General features: G+C 44.0%; 1 protein-coding gene across 1 annotated transcript in view; it reads right to left on the reverse strand.

Moving 5' to 3' along the window:
• LOC120064447 (solute carrier family 12 member 5-like) overlaps window positions 1-19,415 on the reverse strand; it is a 297,254-nt gene that overhangs the window by 39,087 nt on the left and 238,752 nt on the right. Inside the window, exons 7-16 of the mRNA XM_039015035.1 lie at window positions 17,392-17,639; window positions 16,465-16,676; window positions 15,657-15,824; window positions 15,035-15,133; window positions 14,550-14,607; window positions 14,026-14,200; window positions 13,396-13,514; window positions 1,765-1,863; window positions 1,283-1,402; window positions 538-642 (exon numbers count right to left, since the gene is read on the reverse strand). Coding sequence (XP_038870963.1) covers window positions 538-642; window positions 1,283-1,402; window positions 1,765-1,863; window positions 13,396-13,514; window positions 14,026-14,200; window positions 14,550-14,607; window positions 15,035-15,133; window positions 15,657-15,824; window positions 16,465-16,676; window positions 17,392-17,639 — 1,403 coding nt within the window. The remainder of the gene's footprint in view (window positions 1-537; window positions 643-1,282; window positions 1,403-1,764; window positions 1,864-13,395; window positions 13,515-14,025; window positions 14,201-14,549; window positions 14,608-15,034; window positions 15,134-15,656; window positions 15,825-16,464; window positions 16,677-17,391; window positions 17,640-19,415) is intronic.

Here is a 19,415-nt window from a genome sequence, read left to right on the forward strand (position 1 = left end):
CCTCTCTTTCCACCAACGAAAGCCTTTACAAATATGAGGTTTTCAGCATGAAATACTCCTCCAATTAGCGCCGCTAGAGCAGCTTACAGTGGAACGGATAAAATGGTTGATTGGTCAACTAAGTGCAGGCGCGAGATGCGACTGAAATTTCACAGGTAGAGAACAAGAGAGAGGGGTGGACATGGAGGGGACTTGGTTTAAGGCGCTGAACATCATGGCATGACGTGAATTGGAATATGTTTAGGCTATTACTAGCATTATAACTTCATTGAATTACAAAATTATATACTAGACATTATGAATATTCGTGGAACTAAAATTAACATTATTAAACCAGTTCTCAATATCTTAAAATAACTGTTATGTTCCAGAACACTAGAGATCACTTTCATTCCCGGATCTGGTTCCGTTCCTCTGAAAAGGTCATTATTTTTTGTTTTTCAGTTCTGTTTCCTGAACCGGTTCGAACCCCTGATTTGAACCCAGGTCTGGTACACTGTGTGTGTGTTTGTGTTTGTCTGTGTGTGCATGTCTCACCTCCAGTTTTTGGTGTGCGCCGGCCCCTCGTCCAGCCTCATCAGAGCATATCGGGCGGCGCTGAGAGAAATGCCTCGTATCCCATCACCCCACTCTTTCTCCGCCCTGTCACACAATCAAACACCAGGGTTATATCATTCAATCATGTCACAACTAATGGTATTACATAGTTATTATTACACCATTAAAAGCCTAATAACTAGGCCTATGTGTTATTACATGTCTATTACAAATTAAAATGACGATATTATAACATTATTATTCAATCAACTGCACAGGCTTCTAACACATCTAAATGTCTAACCTATTTTCACCGTTCGGTAGGCTATCGGTTTAGTGGGCCATAAGAATTGTGTGAGCATGGGTCTTTAAAGAACGTAGCTTAAAAAGTTGTTTAAAAATCAGTCATCGCCGCAAAAGTCTGCTTTATAGCATCTCTTCCTACAGACAGAATGCTAAGTCGTTGTTAGCCAAGCTCTGTTTTCAACCAGCTTTACCATCAAGTCATGTAATTGCAACCCAAGCCATTGTCTCAGCACAGCAAGCCATAACACTAAGCTGTCCAAACAGTGGCAACCCCAATCGACACATTTCCCCTTTAACTGGCTTGACTGAATGATGGTTGATAGGATTTTTAACCCCCCCCCCCCCCCCCCCTCCCCCTCCCCAATACACAGACACCACAAACACACACAAACACACAGCCAGCAAATCCAATCTGTCTCATGGGTCGCGCTACACTCACCCACGGAACTCAATATACTTGTAGATACTGCCAGCGATCACCATGGCAACAATGGCATAGAACCAGGAACAGATGAACATGAGCGATAGACACAGACTCATGCCCAGGAAGGACAGGGCCCTGTAAAGAGACACAAACAGAGAAAGGATTAGATTACACACATGTGCAGAATGCACACACACATGCACATACACATGCAGACATACATGTACATTAAACAGTATAAAAACAGACGCACGCATGTATATGAGAGTGTGTGTGCGTCTCAACTCCAATTCTTGGTGTGCGCTGGCTCTTCCTTCAGCCTCATCAGAGCATATCAGGCAGCGCTGAGAGAAAAACTCACATTTCTCTCAGCACAGCACTGCCCGATACAGTTTGATGCGACTGGACGAAGGGCCGGCGCACAACACACACACATTCAAGGCCCTTGTATCATCTCTTAGGATGCGTTCCTTTTGATGGGATTTTGTGGGACTCACCAGTGATAGAACTTGAAGCGTGGCCTCCAGTTAGGCGTCCTCAGGAGGGTTTGCAAGGCACAGGCCAGGTTCACAAACATGTAGCACATCAGAAAGAACCTACATAACAGAAACAAAGCCTTCAGCCATGGCAAAAAGCGAGAGAGACAACAATGTGGCTTACATAAATTTTCTGTTTATTGGGAAACATGTATGTCTATAAGGCACCAATTACTCGCTTATAAGCTGCTTATAAGCTTTTAACCAAATAAAAACCATTCTCAGATGTTACTATAGTAAATCCTAGCCTTACATACTGACGTTACATACTGACGCAAAATGTAGAGTGCAATTGTTGGTTCAGGAATATTTTTTTTTTTAAATGGGGGGAGTGTCTGAATACTTAAGTAAATGTGATATAATTAGCGAGATTGTCTGAAAAACTGTTTTTGCTTCGTCAGTATTTGGGTATTGTGTGTAGATTGATGAGGGGAATTTTTTTTGAAACATTTTCAAATAAGGCTGTAACCTAACAAAATGTGGAAAAAGTCAAGGGGTCTAAATACTTTCCAAAGTGGTGAAACCACGCCCCCTCCAATACAGCCACTGATTACTAAAACGAGTCACAAATTGCCCTGCCCCTTGATCGCTGTTGATGTGTCAACAATCATCTGCAAGTTATGAGCAGTCAGCAGTTCACACACCAAGTAGGCTACTGGGAAGACAGGCAGCACTTAAAGTAGATGGCCCTAGCTGGGCAAAAAGACAGTACTAGACAACAGATAAAGACAAAAATGATACTTATCGCGGTCCTGCTTTAAATAACATTCAGCTTATAAAGGCTTCGTAAATCCTTCATAAAGCCTTCATAAACATTACATAAATGTATCACAAATCATCTATAACCCTATGTCATGCTCTATAAAGGGTTCATAAATGTGGGATAACTGTGTGAACATAATCAAATCAAATCAAATTGTATTAGTCGCATGCGCCAAATACAACAGCTGTAGACCTTACAGTGAAATGCTTATTTACGAGCCCCTAACCAACAATGCAGTTTAAAAACATACGGATAAGAATAAGGAATAAAAGTAACAAATAATTAAAGAGCAGCAGTAAAATAACAATAGCGAGACTATACACAGGGGGTACCGGTACAGAGTCAATGTGCGGAGGATCCAGTTCGTTGAGGTAATATGTACATGTAGGTAGAGTTATTAAAGTGACTATGCATAGATGATAACAACAGAGAGTAGCAGCGGTGTAAAAGAGGGGGGGGGGGCAATGCAAATAGTCTGGGTAGCCATTTGATTAGATGTTCAGGAGTCTTATGGCTTGGGGGTAGAAGCTGTTAAGAAGCCTCTTGGACCTAGACTTGGCGCTCCGGTACCGCTTGCCGTGCGGTAGCAGAGAGAACAGTCTATGACTAAGGTGGCTGGAGTCTTTGACAATTTTTAGGGCCTTCCTGACACTGCCTGCTATAGAGGTCCTGGATGGCAGGAAGCTTGGCCCCAGTGATGTACTGGGCCGTTCGCACTACCCTCTGTAGTGCCTTGCGGTCGGAGGCAGAGCAGTTGCCATACCAGGCAGTGATGCAACCAGTCAGGATGCTCTCGATGGTGCAGCTGTAGAACCTTTTGAGGATCTGAGGACCCATGCCAAATCTTTTCAGTCTCCTGAGGAGGAAAAGGTTTTGTTGTGCTCTCTTCACGATTGTCTTGGTGTGCTTGGACCATGTTAGTTTGTTGGTGATGTGGACACCAAGGAACTTGAAGCTCTCAACCTGCTCCACTGCAGCCTGGTCGATGTAGTCCACAGTCATCTCCTTTGTCTTGATCACGTTGAGGGAGAGGTTGTTGTCCTGGCACCACACGGCCAGGTCTCTGTCCTCCTCCCTATAGGCTGTCTTGTCAGTGATCAGGCCTACCACTGTTGTATCATCGGCAAACTTAATGGTGGTGTTGGAGTCGTGCCTGACTGTGCAGTCATGAGTGAACAGGGAGTACAGGAGGGGGCTGAGCACGCACCCCTGAGGGGCCCCCGTGTTGAGGATCAGCGCGGCGGATGTGTTGTTACCTTCCCTTACCACCTGGGCGCAGCCCGTCAGGAAGCCCAGGATCCAGCTGCAGAGGGAGGTTTTTAGTCCCAGGGTCCTTAGCTTATTGATGAGCTTTGAGGGCACTGTGTTGAACGCTGAGCTGTAGTCAATGAATAGCATTCTCACATAGGTGTTCCTTTTGTCCAGGTGGGAAAGGGCAGTGTGGAGTGCAATAGAGAGGGCGGTATGCAAATTGGAGTGGGTCTAGGGATTCTGGGATGATGGTGTTGATGTGAGCCATGACCAGCCTTTCAATGCACTTCATGGCTACAGACGTGATTGCTACGGGTCGGTAGTCATTTAGGCAGGTTACCTTAATGTTCTTGGGCACAGGCACCATGGTGGTCTGCTTAACCCTTGTGTAGTCTTAACATTCGTGTCCTAAGGGTAAAAAATGACTCGCCTTCACTAAACCCCTAAAATAAAGCAGCTTAATTGAATTTTAAACCCCAAATCTATTTTGCATGAAGAAACAACCTGTCATTCATCACAAACTGTGAATATCTGGGTTTTCCCTCTTCCCAATGCAGAAAGACTGCATTTAATCAACACACCTGCCATAATTGTTTTCTTGACTAAAGTAGAGGTTTATTATTATTGTTATTATTGCTAAAGGTACTGCATAGGTGTAAACATATATTTTTTAGCAAAATAAATCACGTGTATAGCCTAAGAAAGTAGCAGAAATGTGCAGAAAGTAGTTTTGAATGCATTTTATTGAAGGGAAACAATAACAGTCTTGAACTTTTTTGGCAACATAGTGATATATTCTTATATACTGTACAAGGAGGAATTCAACTACAAAATAATAGACTTCTCCCATTTTTTAACCATTGCCCCCACCCACAAGGTGTATAAACAACAACAATAAATAAGAATAAAATAAGATAATAGATACAAAACAAAAACGTGAAGAACAGAAATCAATCAACTCTAATTAGCACATGTAGGACAGTATGCAAGTGTGTGTGCATGGACTTTGCAGATGTATTTCTCACATGTGCAGGACATAGTATTTGTTTTACAATCCTTGTTTGGGAGTAGAATTGGCATCTTCTCCTCTTGCCTGCCCCAGCTGCAGCCTCAGGTGGATCAGGACAAGATTCAGCACCCTGAACAGCTTTCACAAGCACTGCAGAGGCTGCTGTGCGGGGGAGACACTCCCTTCTTTGAATGTGTGGGGTTACAAGTGCCTTGCTCAGCTGCTCCAGGAACACCCTCCTCTTGTTCCGCTTATCAGGCTTCCATGTAGGGTTGATGTTGTTCCATATCATGAAGGCATTGTATGAGAACACATCAATGATGTGATGGAAGATGACCAGGGGCCAGCGGGCAGTCATCCTCTTGCAGCTGTAAGTTCCAATCACCTTGTCCAGGTTGCCACGCCTCCTTTGTTGTGGTTGTAGTCCAGGATGATGGCTGGCTTCCTGTCCTCACGATCACTGATCTCAGCCGTTTTGTGCAGTGTGCTCAGGAGGACCACATTCTTGTTCCTCTTTGGGAGGTAAGACTCTAGAGTGGTGGTGGGGGTGAAGGCAAACTTTGATGAGAAGGCCTCTCTCCCCGTTGTTGCGAGGAGTGCAGGGGGGAGCTCAGGCTTGTTCTTTCTAACTGTGCCAACCATGGTGATCTTCCTCTTCAGGAGCTGCTGGCTGCGTTCATTAGAGGTGAAGAAATTGTCACACGTGACATTGTGCCCCCTCAGTCCATCTGTCACATCAAGCACAACCAGCATCCCCTGGTTCTTTTCCGGGCCTCCACTGGTCGGCTTCCCAGTGTAGACTTGCATATTCGAAGCGTAGCTGGATTGTGCGTCTCAGGCCACCCATATCTTGATGCCATACTTTGCTGGCTTGCTGGGCATCTACTGCCGGAAAGGACAGCGACCTTTTGACAAAAGAGATTACTATCAGTAATTAGTATCAGTGTCACAGAATAGAATCACATAAATCAGTGATATTACAGCAATACATAATAAAATGAACAGTGAAAATCACTTACATTACAGATATGAAAATATGCATTTACATCTGAATGGAACCAGGTGCTCATCCACTGTTACTTCAGGCCCAGGGTTGTAGAGGTATGGCAGACGCTCCACCCACTTCTCCCAGACCTTACGTATGGCCAGCAATTTGTCTCTCACACGTCTTGCAGGTCTTGACTCACGGTTATCAAATCTTAGCATTCTTGAGAAAGTGTGAAAGACTTCCAGTGGCATCATGGCACGGAAAATCGCCCTTCCACTCTCTGAATTCCAGAGACAACATGTAGCCTCACCTCGGGACCTATACACACCAGCTAAGATTAGCAGCCCTATGTAGGCACGCAGGTCAATCACATCCATCCTTTTCCAGTTGTGTCCATATTTACGGAAACCCTCCAAATTTGTCGTCTTCAGGATGATTTTTTCGATGGCTGGTGTGATGAACATGTGGAATGTTGAGGCGATATCCTGGGCATGGGAAACTGCATGTCTTGTGGGCCCTGGGGTCATCCTTATGACATTTTGTGCTGTCATCCTGCCCTGGTTGTCATATGGTGACAAGGACCATGTTATTTTGCTGTTCTTTGACAAAAATGTCTCTCTTTCAGCTTGGGGGATTTCTTCTTCATCCAAAGATGATGCATCGTGCTCTGGGTTGTATTTTTCCACATCTTCTTCTTCAGATACCTCCTCTTCTAAATCATTGTTCTCTTGTTCATCCTGGACATCTGAAAAAAATTTGATCTATGACCTGTTGGGCACTGAAATGTGCACTTATGGCTTCAGCAAAGAGAGAACTGGGGGGACTGTCATCTGCAGCAGCTTTATAGCCTCTGACTGCATTCCCCATTAGTAAACAATGCTTTCAAGACATTTTTATTTTGTCTGAAATGTTGTTTATTTTGTATGATTTTTAATTTATTTTGTCTGTGAACTTGAGTCATGTGTGTGGTCGTGGAGGGGAGATGCTGCACATGCACAAGACAATTTTAGTTTTGTTTGAGTTCAATCAGTAGCACACATAATCTAATGGTTTTTGTGGTGTGTAAATTATTTTATAACTGCCGGGTCAAAAATGACCCAAAGACAATCTTTGTACCCTGGTGGTGTACAGCTTTCAAGGAAACATGAACAAAGGCTATGTTTCACTTTTTCTAATGCTGCGGTCACTCTAGGAAAAGTCATCAAATTTCAAGTCGAACAAAGACCATTTAAAGGGGTATTCTCTGCTGTTAAACATAGTGGCGGGTCATTTTTGACCCTTAAGACAACACAAGGGTTAAAACATGTGGTATTACAGACTTGGACAGGGAGAGGTTGAAAATGTCAGTGAAGACACTTGCCAGTTGGTCAGCGCATGCTCGGAGTACAGTCGTAGCCAAAAGTTTTGAGAATGACACAAATATTAATTTCCACAAAGTTTGCTGCTTCAGTGTCTTTAGATATTTTTGTCAGATGTTACTATGGAATGCTGAATTATAATTACAACCATTTCATAACTGTCAAAGGCTTTTATTGACAATTACATGAAGTTGATGAGAGTCGATATTTGCAGTGTTGACCCTCTGCAATCCGCCCTGGCATGGTGTACAATTACTTCTGGGCCACATCCTGACTGATGGCAGCCCATTCTTGCATAATCAATGCTTGGAGTTTGTCAGAATTTGTGGGGTTTTGTTTGTCCACCCGCCTCTTGAGGATTGACCACAAGTTCTCAATGGGATTAAGGTCTGGGGAGTTTCCTGGCCATGGACCCAACATATACAGTGGGGCAAAAAAGTATTTAGTCAGCCATCAATTGTGCAAGTTCTCCCACTTAAAAAGATGAGAGGCCTGTAATTTTCATCATAGGTACACTTCAACTATGACAGACAAAATGAGAAAAAAAAATCCAGAAAATCACATTGTAGGATTTTTTATGAATTTATTTGCAAATTATGGTGGAAAATAAGTATTTGGTCAATAACAAAAGTTTATCTCAATACTTTATTATATACCCTTTGTTGGCAATGACAGAGGTCAAACGTTTTCTGTAAGTCTTCACAAGGTTTTCACACACTGTTGCTGGTATTTTGGCCCATTCCTCCATGCAGATCTCCTCTAGATCAGTGATGTTTTGGGGCTGTTGCTGGGCAACACGGACTTTCAACTCCCTCCAAAGATTTTCTATGGGGTTGAGATCTGGAGACTGGCTAGGCCACTCCAGGACCTTGAAATGCTTCTTACGAAGCCACTCCTTCGTTGCCCGGGCAGTGTGTTTGGGATCATTGTCATGCTGAAAGACCCAGCCACGTTTCATCTTCAATGCCCTTGCTGATGGAAGGAGGTTTTCACTCAAAATCTCACGATACATGGCCCCATTCATTCTTTCCTTTACACGGATCAGTTGTCCTGGTCCCTTTGCAGAAAAATAGCCCCAAAGCATGATGTTTCCACCCCCATGCTTCACAGTAGGTATGGTGTTCTTTGGATGCAACTCAGCATTCGTTGTCCTCCAAACACGACGAGTTGAGTTTTTACCAAAAAGTTATATTTTGCTTTCATCTGACCATATGACATTCTCCCAATCTTCTTCTGGATCATCCAAATGCTCTCTAGCAAACTTCAGATGGGCATGGACATATACTGGCTTAAGCAGGGGGACACGTCTGGCACTGCAGGATTTGAGTCCCTGGCGGCGTAGTGTGTTACTGATGGTAGGCTTTGTTACTTTGGTCCCAGCTCTCTGCAGGTCATTCACTAGGTCCCCCCGTGTGGTTCTGGGATTTTTGCTCACCGTTCTTGTAATCATTTTGACCCCACGGGGTGAGATCTTGCGTGGAGCCCCAGATCGAGGGAGATTATCAGTGGTCTTGTATGTCTTCCATTTCCTAATAATTGCTCCCACAGTTGATTTCTTCAAACCAAGCTGCTTACCTATTGCAGATTCAGTCTTCCCAGCCTGGTGCAGGTCTACAATTTTGTTTCTGGTGTCCTTTGACAGCTCTTTGGTCTTGGCCATAGTGGAGTTTGGAGTGTGACTGTTTGAGGTTGTGGACAGGTGTCTTTTATACTGATAACAAGTTCAAACAGGTGCCATTAATACAGGTAACGAGTGGAGGACAGAGGAGCCTCTTAAAGAAGAAGTTACAGGTCTGTGAGAGCCAGAAATCTTGCTTGTTTGTAGGTGACCAAATACTTATTTTCCACCATAATTTGCAAATAAATAAATTAAAAATCCTACAATGTGATTTTCTGTGATTTTCTGCTGAATCAACTTTAGGAGACGGTCCTGGCGCTTGCTGGACTTTCTTGGGCACCCTGAATGGAGCCTTCTACACAATAATTGAACCGCTCTCCTTGAAGTTCTTGATGATCCGATAAATGGTTGATTTAGGTGCAATCTTACTGGCAGCAATATCCTTGCCTGTGAAGCTCTTTTTGTGCAAAGCAATAATGACGTCACGTGTTTCCTTGCAGGTAACCATGTTTGACAGTGGAAGAACAATGATTCCAAGCACCACCCTCCTTTTGAAGTTTCCAGTCTGTTATTCGAACTCAATCAGCATGACAGAGTGATCTCCAGCCTTGTCCTCGTCAACACTCACACCTGTGTTAACGAGAGAATCACTGACGTGATGTCAGCTGGTCCTTTTGTGGCAGGGCTGAAATGCATTGGAAATGTTTTTTTGGGATTCAGTTCATTTGCATGGCAAAGAGGACCTTTGCAATTAATATCAATTCATCTGATCACTCATCATAACATTCTGGAGTATATGCAAATTGCCATCATACAAACTGAGGCAACAGACTTTGTGAAAATTAATATTTGTGTCATTCTCAAAACTTTTGGCCACGACTGTACACGTCCTGGTAATCCGTCTGGCCCTGCGGCCTTGTGAATATTGACCTGTTTAAAGGTCTTAATCACATCGGCTAAGGAGAGCGTGATCAAACAGTCTACTGGGACAGCTGGTACTCTCATGCATGTTTCAGTGTTATTTGCCTCGAAGCGAGCACAGAAGTAGTTTAGCTCGTCTGGTAGGCTCGTGTCACCGGGAAGCTCTTGGCTGTGCTTCCCTTTGTAGTCTGTAATGGTTGCAAGCCCTGTCACATCCGACAGGCATCAGAGCATGTGTAGTACGATTCGATCTTAGTCCTGTATTGACCCAATTGAGATGGTTTGGGATGAGTTGGACCGCAGAGTGAAGGAAAAGCAGCCAACAAGTGCTCAACATATGTGGGAACTCCTTCAAGACTCTTGGAAAAGATTTCAAGGTGAATCTGGTTGAGAGAATGCCAAGAGTGTGCAAAGAGTGGCTACTTTTTTTTAAAACACTTTTTTCATTACTACATGATTCCATATGTGTTATTTCATAGTTTTGTTGTCACTATTATTCTAAAATAGTCAAAATAAAGAAAAACCCTTGAATGAGTAGGTGTGTACAAACTTTTGACTGGTACTGTACGTGTAATGAATGACCAAAAGTGTCTGACTTCATAATAAGTACAGCATCATATGATACAAGGCATTTATGTATGTGTTATAAATTACCAAAGGGGTCTGACTTTAAAGTAATTACAGCGACATGCAATATAGAGTCTTTATGGATGTGTTATGAATGACCAAAGTCTTTATGGATGTGTTATGAATGACTGAAGGTGTCTCACTTCAAACAAAGTATTCGTATTCCTCTTCTGTTCTGCTGGAGACCAGGGCTTGACTACAACCTGTTACAATGGTGCCAACATTTTGTGGCTGATATTTCAGCGGGGGAGAAGGTGAACGTGTCAAAGACCTGACTGGGCCTAGCACCACATGGTATGGCTTGTTATATTGTTGTGTCAAAGACCTGACTGGGCTTAGCACCGCACGGTATGGCTGGTTATATTGTTGTGTCAAAAACCTGCCTAGGCCCTTCACTGCATGGTACGGCTCATTATATTGTTGTGTGTGTGTGTGTTTGTGTACTGAGGAACATGTAACTTACTTCCAGAAGAAAGCCCCTTTCAATTTCCTTATCAAGATAAGTGTTTCTTGGTCTAACGTCATCACCAGGCTATTGCGCACACAGCACATATGTATAAGCCTGGGATATCAACCATTCAAACTTGGCCTTAGTAGGAGTGATCATAGAATTCAACGAGAGAGACCTTACTGAGTAAAGTACACTATATATACAAAAGTATGCGGACACCCCTTCAAATTTGTGGACTCGGCTATTTCAGCCACATCCGCTGCTGACAGGTGTATAAAATCGAGCATACAGCCATGCAATCTCCATAGACAAACATTGGCAGTAGAATGGCCTTACTGAAGGGTTTTGTGACTTTCAACGTGGCACCGTCATAGGATGCCACCTTTCCCGACTAGACCTGCCCCGGTCAACTGTTAGTGCTGTTATTGTGAAGTGGAAACGTCTAGGAGCAACAACGGCTCAGCCACGAAGTGGTAGGCCACACAAGCTCACAGAACAGGACCGCAGAGTGCTGAAGTGAGCAGCATGTAAAAATTGTCTGTCCTCGGGTTGCAACACTCACTACCGAGTTCCAAACTGCCTCTGGAAGCAACGTCAACATAAGAACTGTTTGTCAGGAGCTTCATGAAATGGGTTTCCATGGCCGAGTAGCTGTACACAAGCCTAAGATTACCATGTGCAATGCCAAGTGTAGGCTGGAGTGGTGTGAAGCTCGCCGCCGTCAGACTCTGGAGCAGTGGAAATGCCTTCTCTGGAGTGATGAATCACGCTTCACCATTTCAATTTTAAACCTAACCATAACTAATGAAGGCCAAGTTTTATGTGTTGGTCCACCAGACCGTACGTGCATTTGGGCAGAAGTGTCTGGGAATGAGATTAGGTGTAATGTGACTAACATGACTTCACCTTCAGCACAACACGTCACCCTTTATAAAGCACATGTTTATTTCACATTCGAAACAGTGGGTTATGTCACATTTGACATGGGTGATTATGTCACACAGTTATGCCAGATTTATGAACCCTTTATAAAGCATGACCTACCGTTACAGATGCTTTGTAACACATTTATGTGGTTCTTATGAAGACATTATGAAGACTTTATGAAGCCTGTATAAGCTGAACGTCATTTAAAGCGGGACCCTGATAATTTATCAGGAGTCCTCTAGCTATACTGTTAGTGAGCATGTCTCCTTTGCCAAGATAATCCATCCACCTGTCAGGTGAGGCATATCGAGAAGTTGATTAAACACCATGATCATATACACAGGTCATTCTAATATGTGCAGTTTTTGTCACACCACACAATGCCACACGTTTTGTCTCAACTTTTGAGGGAGCGTGCAATTGGCATGCTGACTGCAGGAATGTCCACCAGAGCTTCTGCCTGAGAATTGAATGTTAATTTCTCTACCAACGTTGTTTTAGAGATTTTGGCAGTACGTCCAACCGGCCTCACAACCGCAGACCATGTGTAACCACGCCAGCCCAGCTTCTTGAACTGCGGTATCGTCTGAGACCAGCCACCTGGACAGCTGATGAAACTGTGGGTTTGCACAACCAAAGAATTTCTGCACAAACTATCAAGAACCGTCTCAGGGAAGCTCATCTTCGTGCTCGTTGTCCTCACCAGGATCTTGAACTGACTGCAGTTCGGCGTTGTAACCGACTTCAGTGGGCAAATGCTCACCTGCTGATGTCAACATTGTGAACAGATTGCCCCATGGTGGCAGTGGGGTTATAGTATGGGCAGGCATTTAAGCTATGGACAACGAAAACAATTGCGTTTATCAATGGCAATTTGAATGCAGAGAGATACCGTGACGACATCCTGAGGCCCATTGTCATGCCATTCATCTGCCACCATCACCTCATGTTTCAGCATGATAATGCATGTCGCAAGGATCTGTACAAAATTCCGGGAAGTTGAAAATGTCCCAGTTCTTCCATGGTCTACATCCTCACCAGAGCATGTTTTGGATGCTCTGGGTCGACGTGCACGACAGCGTGTTCCAGTTGCCGCCAATATCCAGCAACTTCACACAGCCATTGAAGAGGAGTGGGACAACATTGCACAGGCCACAATCAACAGCCTGTGTCGCGCTGTATGAGGCAAATCGTGGTCGCACCAGATACTGGCTGGTGATCCACACCCCTATTTTTTTTTAAATGTATCTGTGACCAACATATGCACATCTCTATTCCTAGTCATGTGAAATCCATAGATTAGGGCTTAATGAATTCATTTAAATTTACAGATTTTTTTTTATATGAACTGTAACTGTAAAATCTTAGAAATTGTTGCATGTTGCTTTTAGATTTTTGTTCAGTGAATGTGTTTAACTTTATCTTAAGTGCCAAGATCTAATTTGTCCATTGTCAGAAGTATATATCATATTTACAGTGTGCATATTAGACAGTCCATATTGGTACAGGATGAGTGCACTTCAGCAGTCATACATAGGGCCAGGAGTTTTACCTGGCCATGTGACCTGACCAGAAAAAAATCTGGGCCCTAGTTATAGGCTGTAACTAGGACCCCGAGTTTTTCCCAGGCAAGGTCCTGTGGTGGGGAACAAGACCTGGTCCCGCTCATAGACACTCACATGGAGAGGATGGGGGCCACTGCGTCCAGGGAGGCAATGAGGATCCCTATCTCACAGATACAGGCGGTCAGCAGCAGGGCCCAGGTGGGCTCCCCATTGGCCTTCCCATGGCCAAACACCTGGAGGACACATCACACACTGAGATGTTAGAGGGGATAGAGTTACAACATACAATAGTTATTCCATTATTTCAAGGCAGGTTGTATGTACTGTAGATGTAACAGAGGTGTTTCAGTGAACCACGCTCACGTGAGACCTGACCCTTGCCTGGGACCTGAGGATTAACATTAGTGTACACAGACACCAACCATCAACATTGAATGTGAATGAAAGAATTCGTGAGAGAGGGCAGGCAAGTGTGGTAGTGTCCAATGTCACCTGAGACTGATATGAGACATGTTGACAAATCAACATAGCAAATTGTCCCAGATCAGTGCTTAATGCTGAACGCTGACAGAATAATCATAACAAATGTACCCAGATCAGTGCTAATTGCTGAATGCTGACAGATAGATCATAACAAATGTACCCAGATCGGTGCTAATTGCTGAACACTGACAGAATTATGAAAACAAATGGTCCCAGATCAGTGTAAAATGCCAGAATGTTGGCAGAATGACTGAGACTGACCCGTAGGATGGGCACGACACCATCCCTGGAGATGGCCTGCATGAGACGTGGGGCGCCCGTCAAGCTCTGAAGCCCCGCTCCGCAGGTGGAAAAGAAGGAGCCAATTACAATCACCCACGGGGATGGCCAGGCCAAGGTGCCAATGACCAGGTTGCCATTGACTCCCTCTCCAAACCTGAGGGAGATGGACATGACACCCAGCCAATCAGACATGAAGAAAGGTAGGAGGAGAGACAATTACCTGAGTCCTATTGATCGATATCAGCTGATGCAAGAAGGGCTATATAAATACATTTGATTTGATTTGATTTGATTTAGGCACCAAACCGAAGAAAACTGATTAAAACAGGGAGGGCCTACCTGGACTACAACTGAAGTAAATGTGCTAATTTTTGTTTTAAAACATTTTCTGTTGAATACGAACCAGGTATAGCATCCCTCATCTAGTACCTGAGCACCTGGAAAGCTTGACTGAGAAATTTTGAAACAATTGCAGACATTTTGGCTCATTATGCATAACTTACTTGTCCCTTAGTACCACTCCATCGATACAGGCACCGAACAGGACCACAGCGGACATGTCTATAAGGTCACATTAAGGAAAACAGACAGACACACACTCATTGCTAGCACATAGGGACATATCCTCACTTATCTCTGTTATGTCTGCACATTGAGAGTTACATAAGTACACAGTTCGACAGCACTGTTATTGTTGGGTTATGTCTGCTGTATTGTGGTACATGATTAATTGCTTTGTTCTGTAATGGTTACTTTGAGATAAAGAACACCACGGTTTATTTGAAATTGTTATCATTATAAACATAACAAGCTTGAGGCTAAAGGCCCAATTCAATCAAACCTAATATATATTTTATGTTGAAAAGTAAAATAAAAAAGGTTTTGTATAAAATAGAGCTCTTTTACTATTGGTAGATGGCATGTGAGTGACAGCTAAAAGTAGTGCACTAGCCCATTGAGTCCAGAAAGGGGAGCAGTGAAAGGATACACACTAGTGAGGTAGTGGTGATGGCCATGATAGTGCCGATGGGGATGGACTTCTGCGCGTCACGCAGGTCTCCAGACCGGTTGGATCCGGCCATGATCCCTGTGAAACACAAGAAGAGAGGTCATTTTAGAAAAACTCCTGCTCACACAATAACCTCTGCACATTTGCCGTGTCAACGTTTCAGTCTGAGAATTGTTTTCAAAACACAGGCAGAGGTCTATAAGAAAACTCAGATAATCAAATGGTGGGCTTAGAAACTCACACAATAGCGTGTGTATGTCGATTTGAAACCTACTTTCCTTTGTCAAATTACCACAACTGAAAAATACAGCAAATTGATCCTTCTAATGACAAACAACTGCTTTTTGTGTAAAAAAAAAATCATGACTTCAAATTAATATTTGACAGTATCGTAAAATGTTTCAATAACACATCTCCCCTATCTAGATTTAAAAAAATAACCACACAAAACAACACAAAGGGTGAGTATTTTCCCTCGATCCCTTGCGTCCTCTCTTTTCCTTGAGATTCACCCTTGGTGAATTCACCCTTTGAGGATGAGCGGAATGAGTTTCAGCTCTGTGTCTCTTCCTCTTTGCATTATCCCTTCCTGTCAGCTGACCTGTGACGGAGGGGAAGTAGATGCCGACCAGAAGGGTGAAGAAGCTGGTGATGTCGGCCAGGACGTAGCGGTTGGAGTTGGTCAGAGTTTCATCGGGGCCCTCCACGGTCGCAATCCCAATCTTGGCCACCAGATTGCCCTTCTCCAGGTAATTCCCAAATAGGTTCTCTGTGTGTGTGTGTGGGGGAGGGGGGGGGGGGGGGGGAATGGAAGGGAGGAAGAGGGAGAGGGAGAGGGGGGAGGGAGAAGTAAACAGGGAGAAAGAGGGAGAGAGAGGGCAATTTAATGGTAAAGAGAGGAGGAAGATGGAGATAAAGGGAAAGAGAGTGAGGGGGTTTGGAGAGAGAGAGCGAGAAAGGGAGGGAGGGAGAATATTATTTATAATCGCTTGACCTTTAGTTCCATTGTACAGTACATACAATTGGGCGGCAAATAAAGAAAGTGCAGTATGCTTCCTGCAAGAGCACGCGGGTGTGTTTCCCGCATGTGTGTGTGCAAGCATGTGTACTGTACTGTAGGTACAGTGACCTGAGTGTTGGTGGACCAGAACAGTGCATGTTATTTGTGCTGTAGGTGTAACTGTGTTTGGAAAGAAAAAGTAGATAGCCACAAAATAATAGTATTTATAATAATATAATATTATGTTAGCCTTTTAGCAAACACTTTAATTAAAAGTGACCATCATACATGCATGCATTTTACGTATCGGTGACTCCGGCAGCAATAGAGCGCACAATCCTGGCATTGCAAGTGGCGTGCTCTACCAACTGAGCCAGAAGAAGACTAATAGTTAACTGTGTTTGGTCACCTTTGAGGATGCCGCTCATGACCCCGGGGATGCCCTGGATGAAGGACACGTTGTTGTTGGCAAAGTACTCGTCACAGGTGGCGTTGAGGAAGGGAGTATCGCAGAAGATCTTCCACAGCTTGGTGGTGACTGTGCCGTTGCCACTCTCCAGTGTTTTGGCGCACACATCGATCCCTTTGGAGATCAGCGGGCGATTCCCCAGCATACAGACTCTGTGCAGCAGGGGAGATGTGTTAGTGTATTAGTTTCGTTTATTAGGATCCCCATTAGCTACTGCACATGCAGCAGATTCTCTTCCTGGGGCCCACATAAAACGTACAAATACACGACAAAGTACAGAACAGTTATCGACAAGAACAACATAAGCTACACATTACTTGTGTTAGTGTGGCGACCGGGAATCAAACCCCAACTGCCCATGCAGACAACTTTAGACTGAGTTAGTCACCTGAGTCGAAGACTAGGCATTGGCTTTGAGAGCTAGCACAAGTCTGTGGGTATCAGTCCCCATATTGAACAGAAGTGTCCTCCCTACTGAAAATGTCACACGAGATGAATATGTTCCATTTGTATTTAACCCATCTGCTTGAACATCATTCCTATATATTTTCAATATACTTCAAATCGTCTTAAAATGGGTGAACATGTGGTCAAAATATATTGCAACAAAAGTCTCAAAACCCAAATCCCCCAATATGGGCCACAATTATATAAATAAATAAATGACATCAAACATGATTCACGTCACACCCACATTGCTCAAGTTCGGCTCAGCCCCAATATTGAAGAGTAGCCTGGTCCCACATCTGTTTGTTCTGTCTTTCCAACTCCTATGGTCGTTCTCCTGTGACAATGACCATAGGACTTGACAAGACGACACAGACAGATCTGGGAGCAGGCTAATTGAACAATAGGGGGGGCCCTTACGGGAAGTCAGGCGGTTCGATGGCTGTCTTGATGACTCCGGCATACACGGCCAGGATGGAGAGTATGACGCAGGCCAGAAAAAGCAGGGCCAGCTTGTTGACGTACTTGACCCCCACGAACACCACTGTGGCCATGAAACTGAGCACAATAGTGCCGTACACGCGCATGTTGTTCAGCATCGCCGCCTCCGCCTCGGCCCCCTCCAGACCCTCCATCTTAAAAATGGCCGCCTGGGGGAGGATGTAGATCTGTAAGGGAGGGTAACGGGGGAGGGGGGTGGGGGAGTGAGAGAGAGAGAAAATGAGAGAGAGAGAGATGACAGTTACATAGGACATATATTGATATTGAATGTGTCCTAACAATTGTATGAAATGATTGACTTGAAGCTCTTTGTGCCAACATGGTGTACATTTTTGAAATTCTACTCTTCTTCTCTCTTCAACCAAGTTTGCCAACCTTGTCTGTATATGGCTGTGTTCATAACATGGTGTCCTTTCCCTATTGACTGAGGAATTTTAAGGATAAAACAGCGCTTAAGGACAAAGCCTATGAGCAAGAAAGAGAGACCCAACAGTGACAAACAGGACTATCAAGGTCACTCTGCAGAAGAGATGGTCAGAAGTTTCCAGAGAACGCATAGAGCCCCGAGTTGATTATCCATTTTATACCGAGGCTATAATTAAGCAATAAGGCACGAGGGGGTGTGGTATATGGCCAATAGGATACAGCCATTAGCTGTGGTATATTGGCCATATACCACAAACCCCAGAGGTGCCTTATTGCTATTATAAACTGGTTACCAATGTAATTAGAGCAATAAAAATACATGTTTTGTCATACCCGTGGTATACGGTCTGATATACCACGGGTGTCAGCCAATCAGCATTCAGGGCTCGAACCACCTGGATTATGATACATAATTGATACCTCGGAGTGTGGTGTCAGGAAAATAACCTCACACTCAACGTCAACAAAACAAAGAAGATGATTGTGGACTTCAGGAAACAGCAGAGGGAGCAACCCCTATCCACATCGACGGGACAGTAGTGGAGAGGGTAGTAAGTTTTAAGTTCCTCGGCGTACACATCACGGACAAACTGAATTGGTCCACCCACACAGACAGAGTTGTGAAGAAGGCGCAGCAGCGCCTCTTCAACCTCAGGAGGCTGAAGAAATTCGGCTTGTCACCAAAAGCACTCACAAACTTCTACAGATGCACAATCAAGAGCATCCTGTCGGGCTGTATCACCGCCTGGTACGGCAACTGCTCCACCCACAACCATAAGGCTCTCCAGAGGGTAGTGAGGTCTGCACAACGCATCACTGGGGGCAAACTACCTGCCCTCCAGGACACCTACACCACCCGATGTCACAGGAAGGCCATTAAGATCATCAAGGACAACAACAACCCGAGCCACTGCCTGTTCACCCTGCTATCATCCAGAAGGCGAGGTCAGTACAGGTGCATCAAAGCAGGGACCGAGAGACTGAAAAACAGCTTCTATCTCAAGGCCATCAGACTGTTAAACAGCCACCACTAACATCGAGTGGCTGCTGCCAACATACTGACTCAACTCCAGCTCACTTTAATAATGGAAATTGATGGAAATTGATCAAAAATGTATCACAATGTCACTTAATATAATGTATATGTATATACTGTACTCGATATCATCTACTGCATCTTGCCATCTTTATGTAATACATGTATCACTAGCCACTTTAAACTATACCACTTTATGTTTACATACCCTACATTACTCATCTCATATGTATATACTGTACTCGATACCATCTACTGCATCTTGCCTATGCCGTTCTGTACCATCACTCATTCATATACCTTTATGTACATACTCTTTATTCCTTTACACTTGTGTGTATAAGGTAGTAGTTGTGGAATTGTTAGGTTAGATTACTCGTTGGTTATTACTGCATTGTCGGAACTAGAAGCACAAGCATTTCGCTACACTCACATTAACATCTGCTAACCATGTGTTTGTGACAAATACAATTTGATTTGA

This window comes from Salvelinus namaycush, chromosome 2 (assembly GCF_016432855.1).
Source record: "Salvelinus namaycush isolate Seneca chromosome 2, SaNama_1.0, whole genome shotgun sequence".
In the NCBI taxonomy this organism is placed as follows: Eukaryota; Metazoa; Chordata; class Actinopteri; order Salmoniformes; family Salmonidae; genus Salvelinus; species Salvelinus namaycush.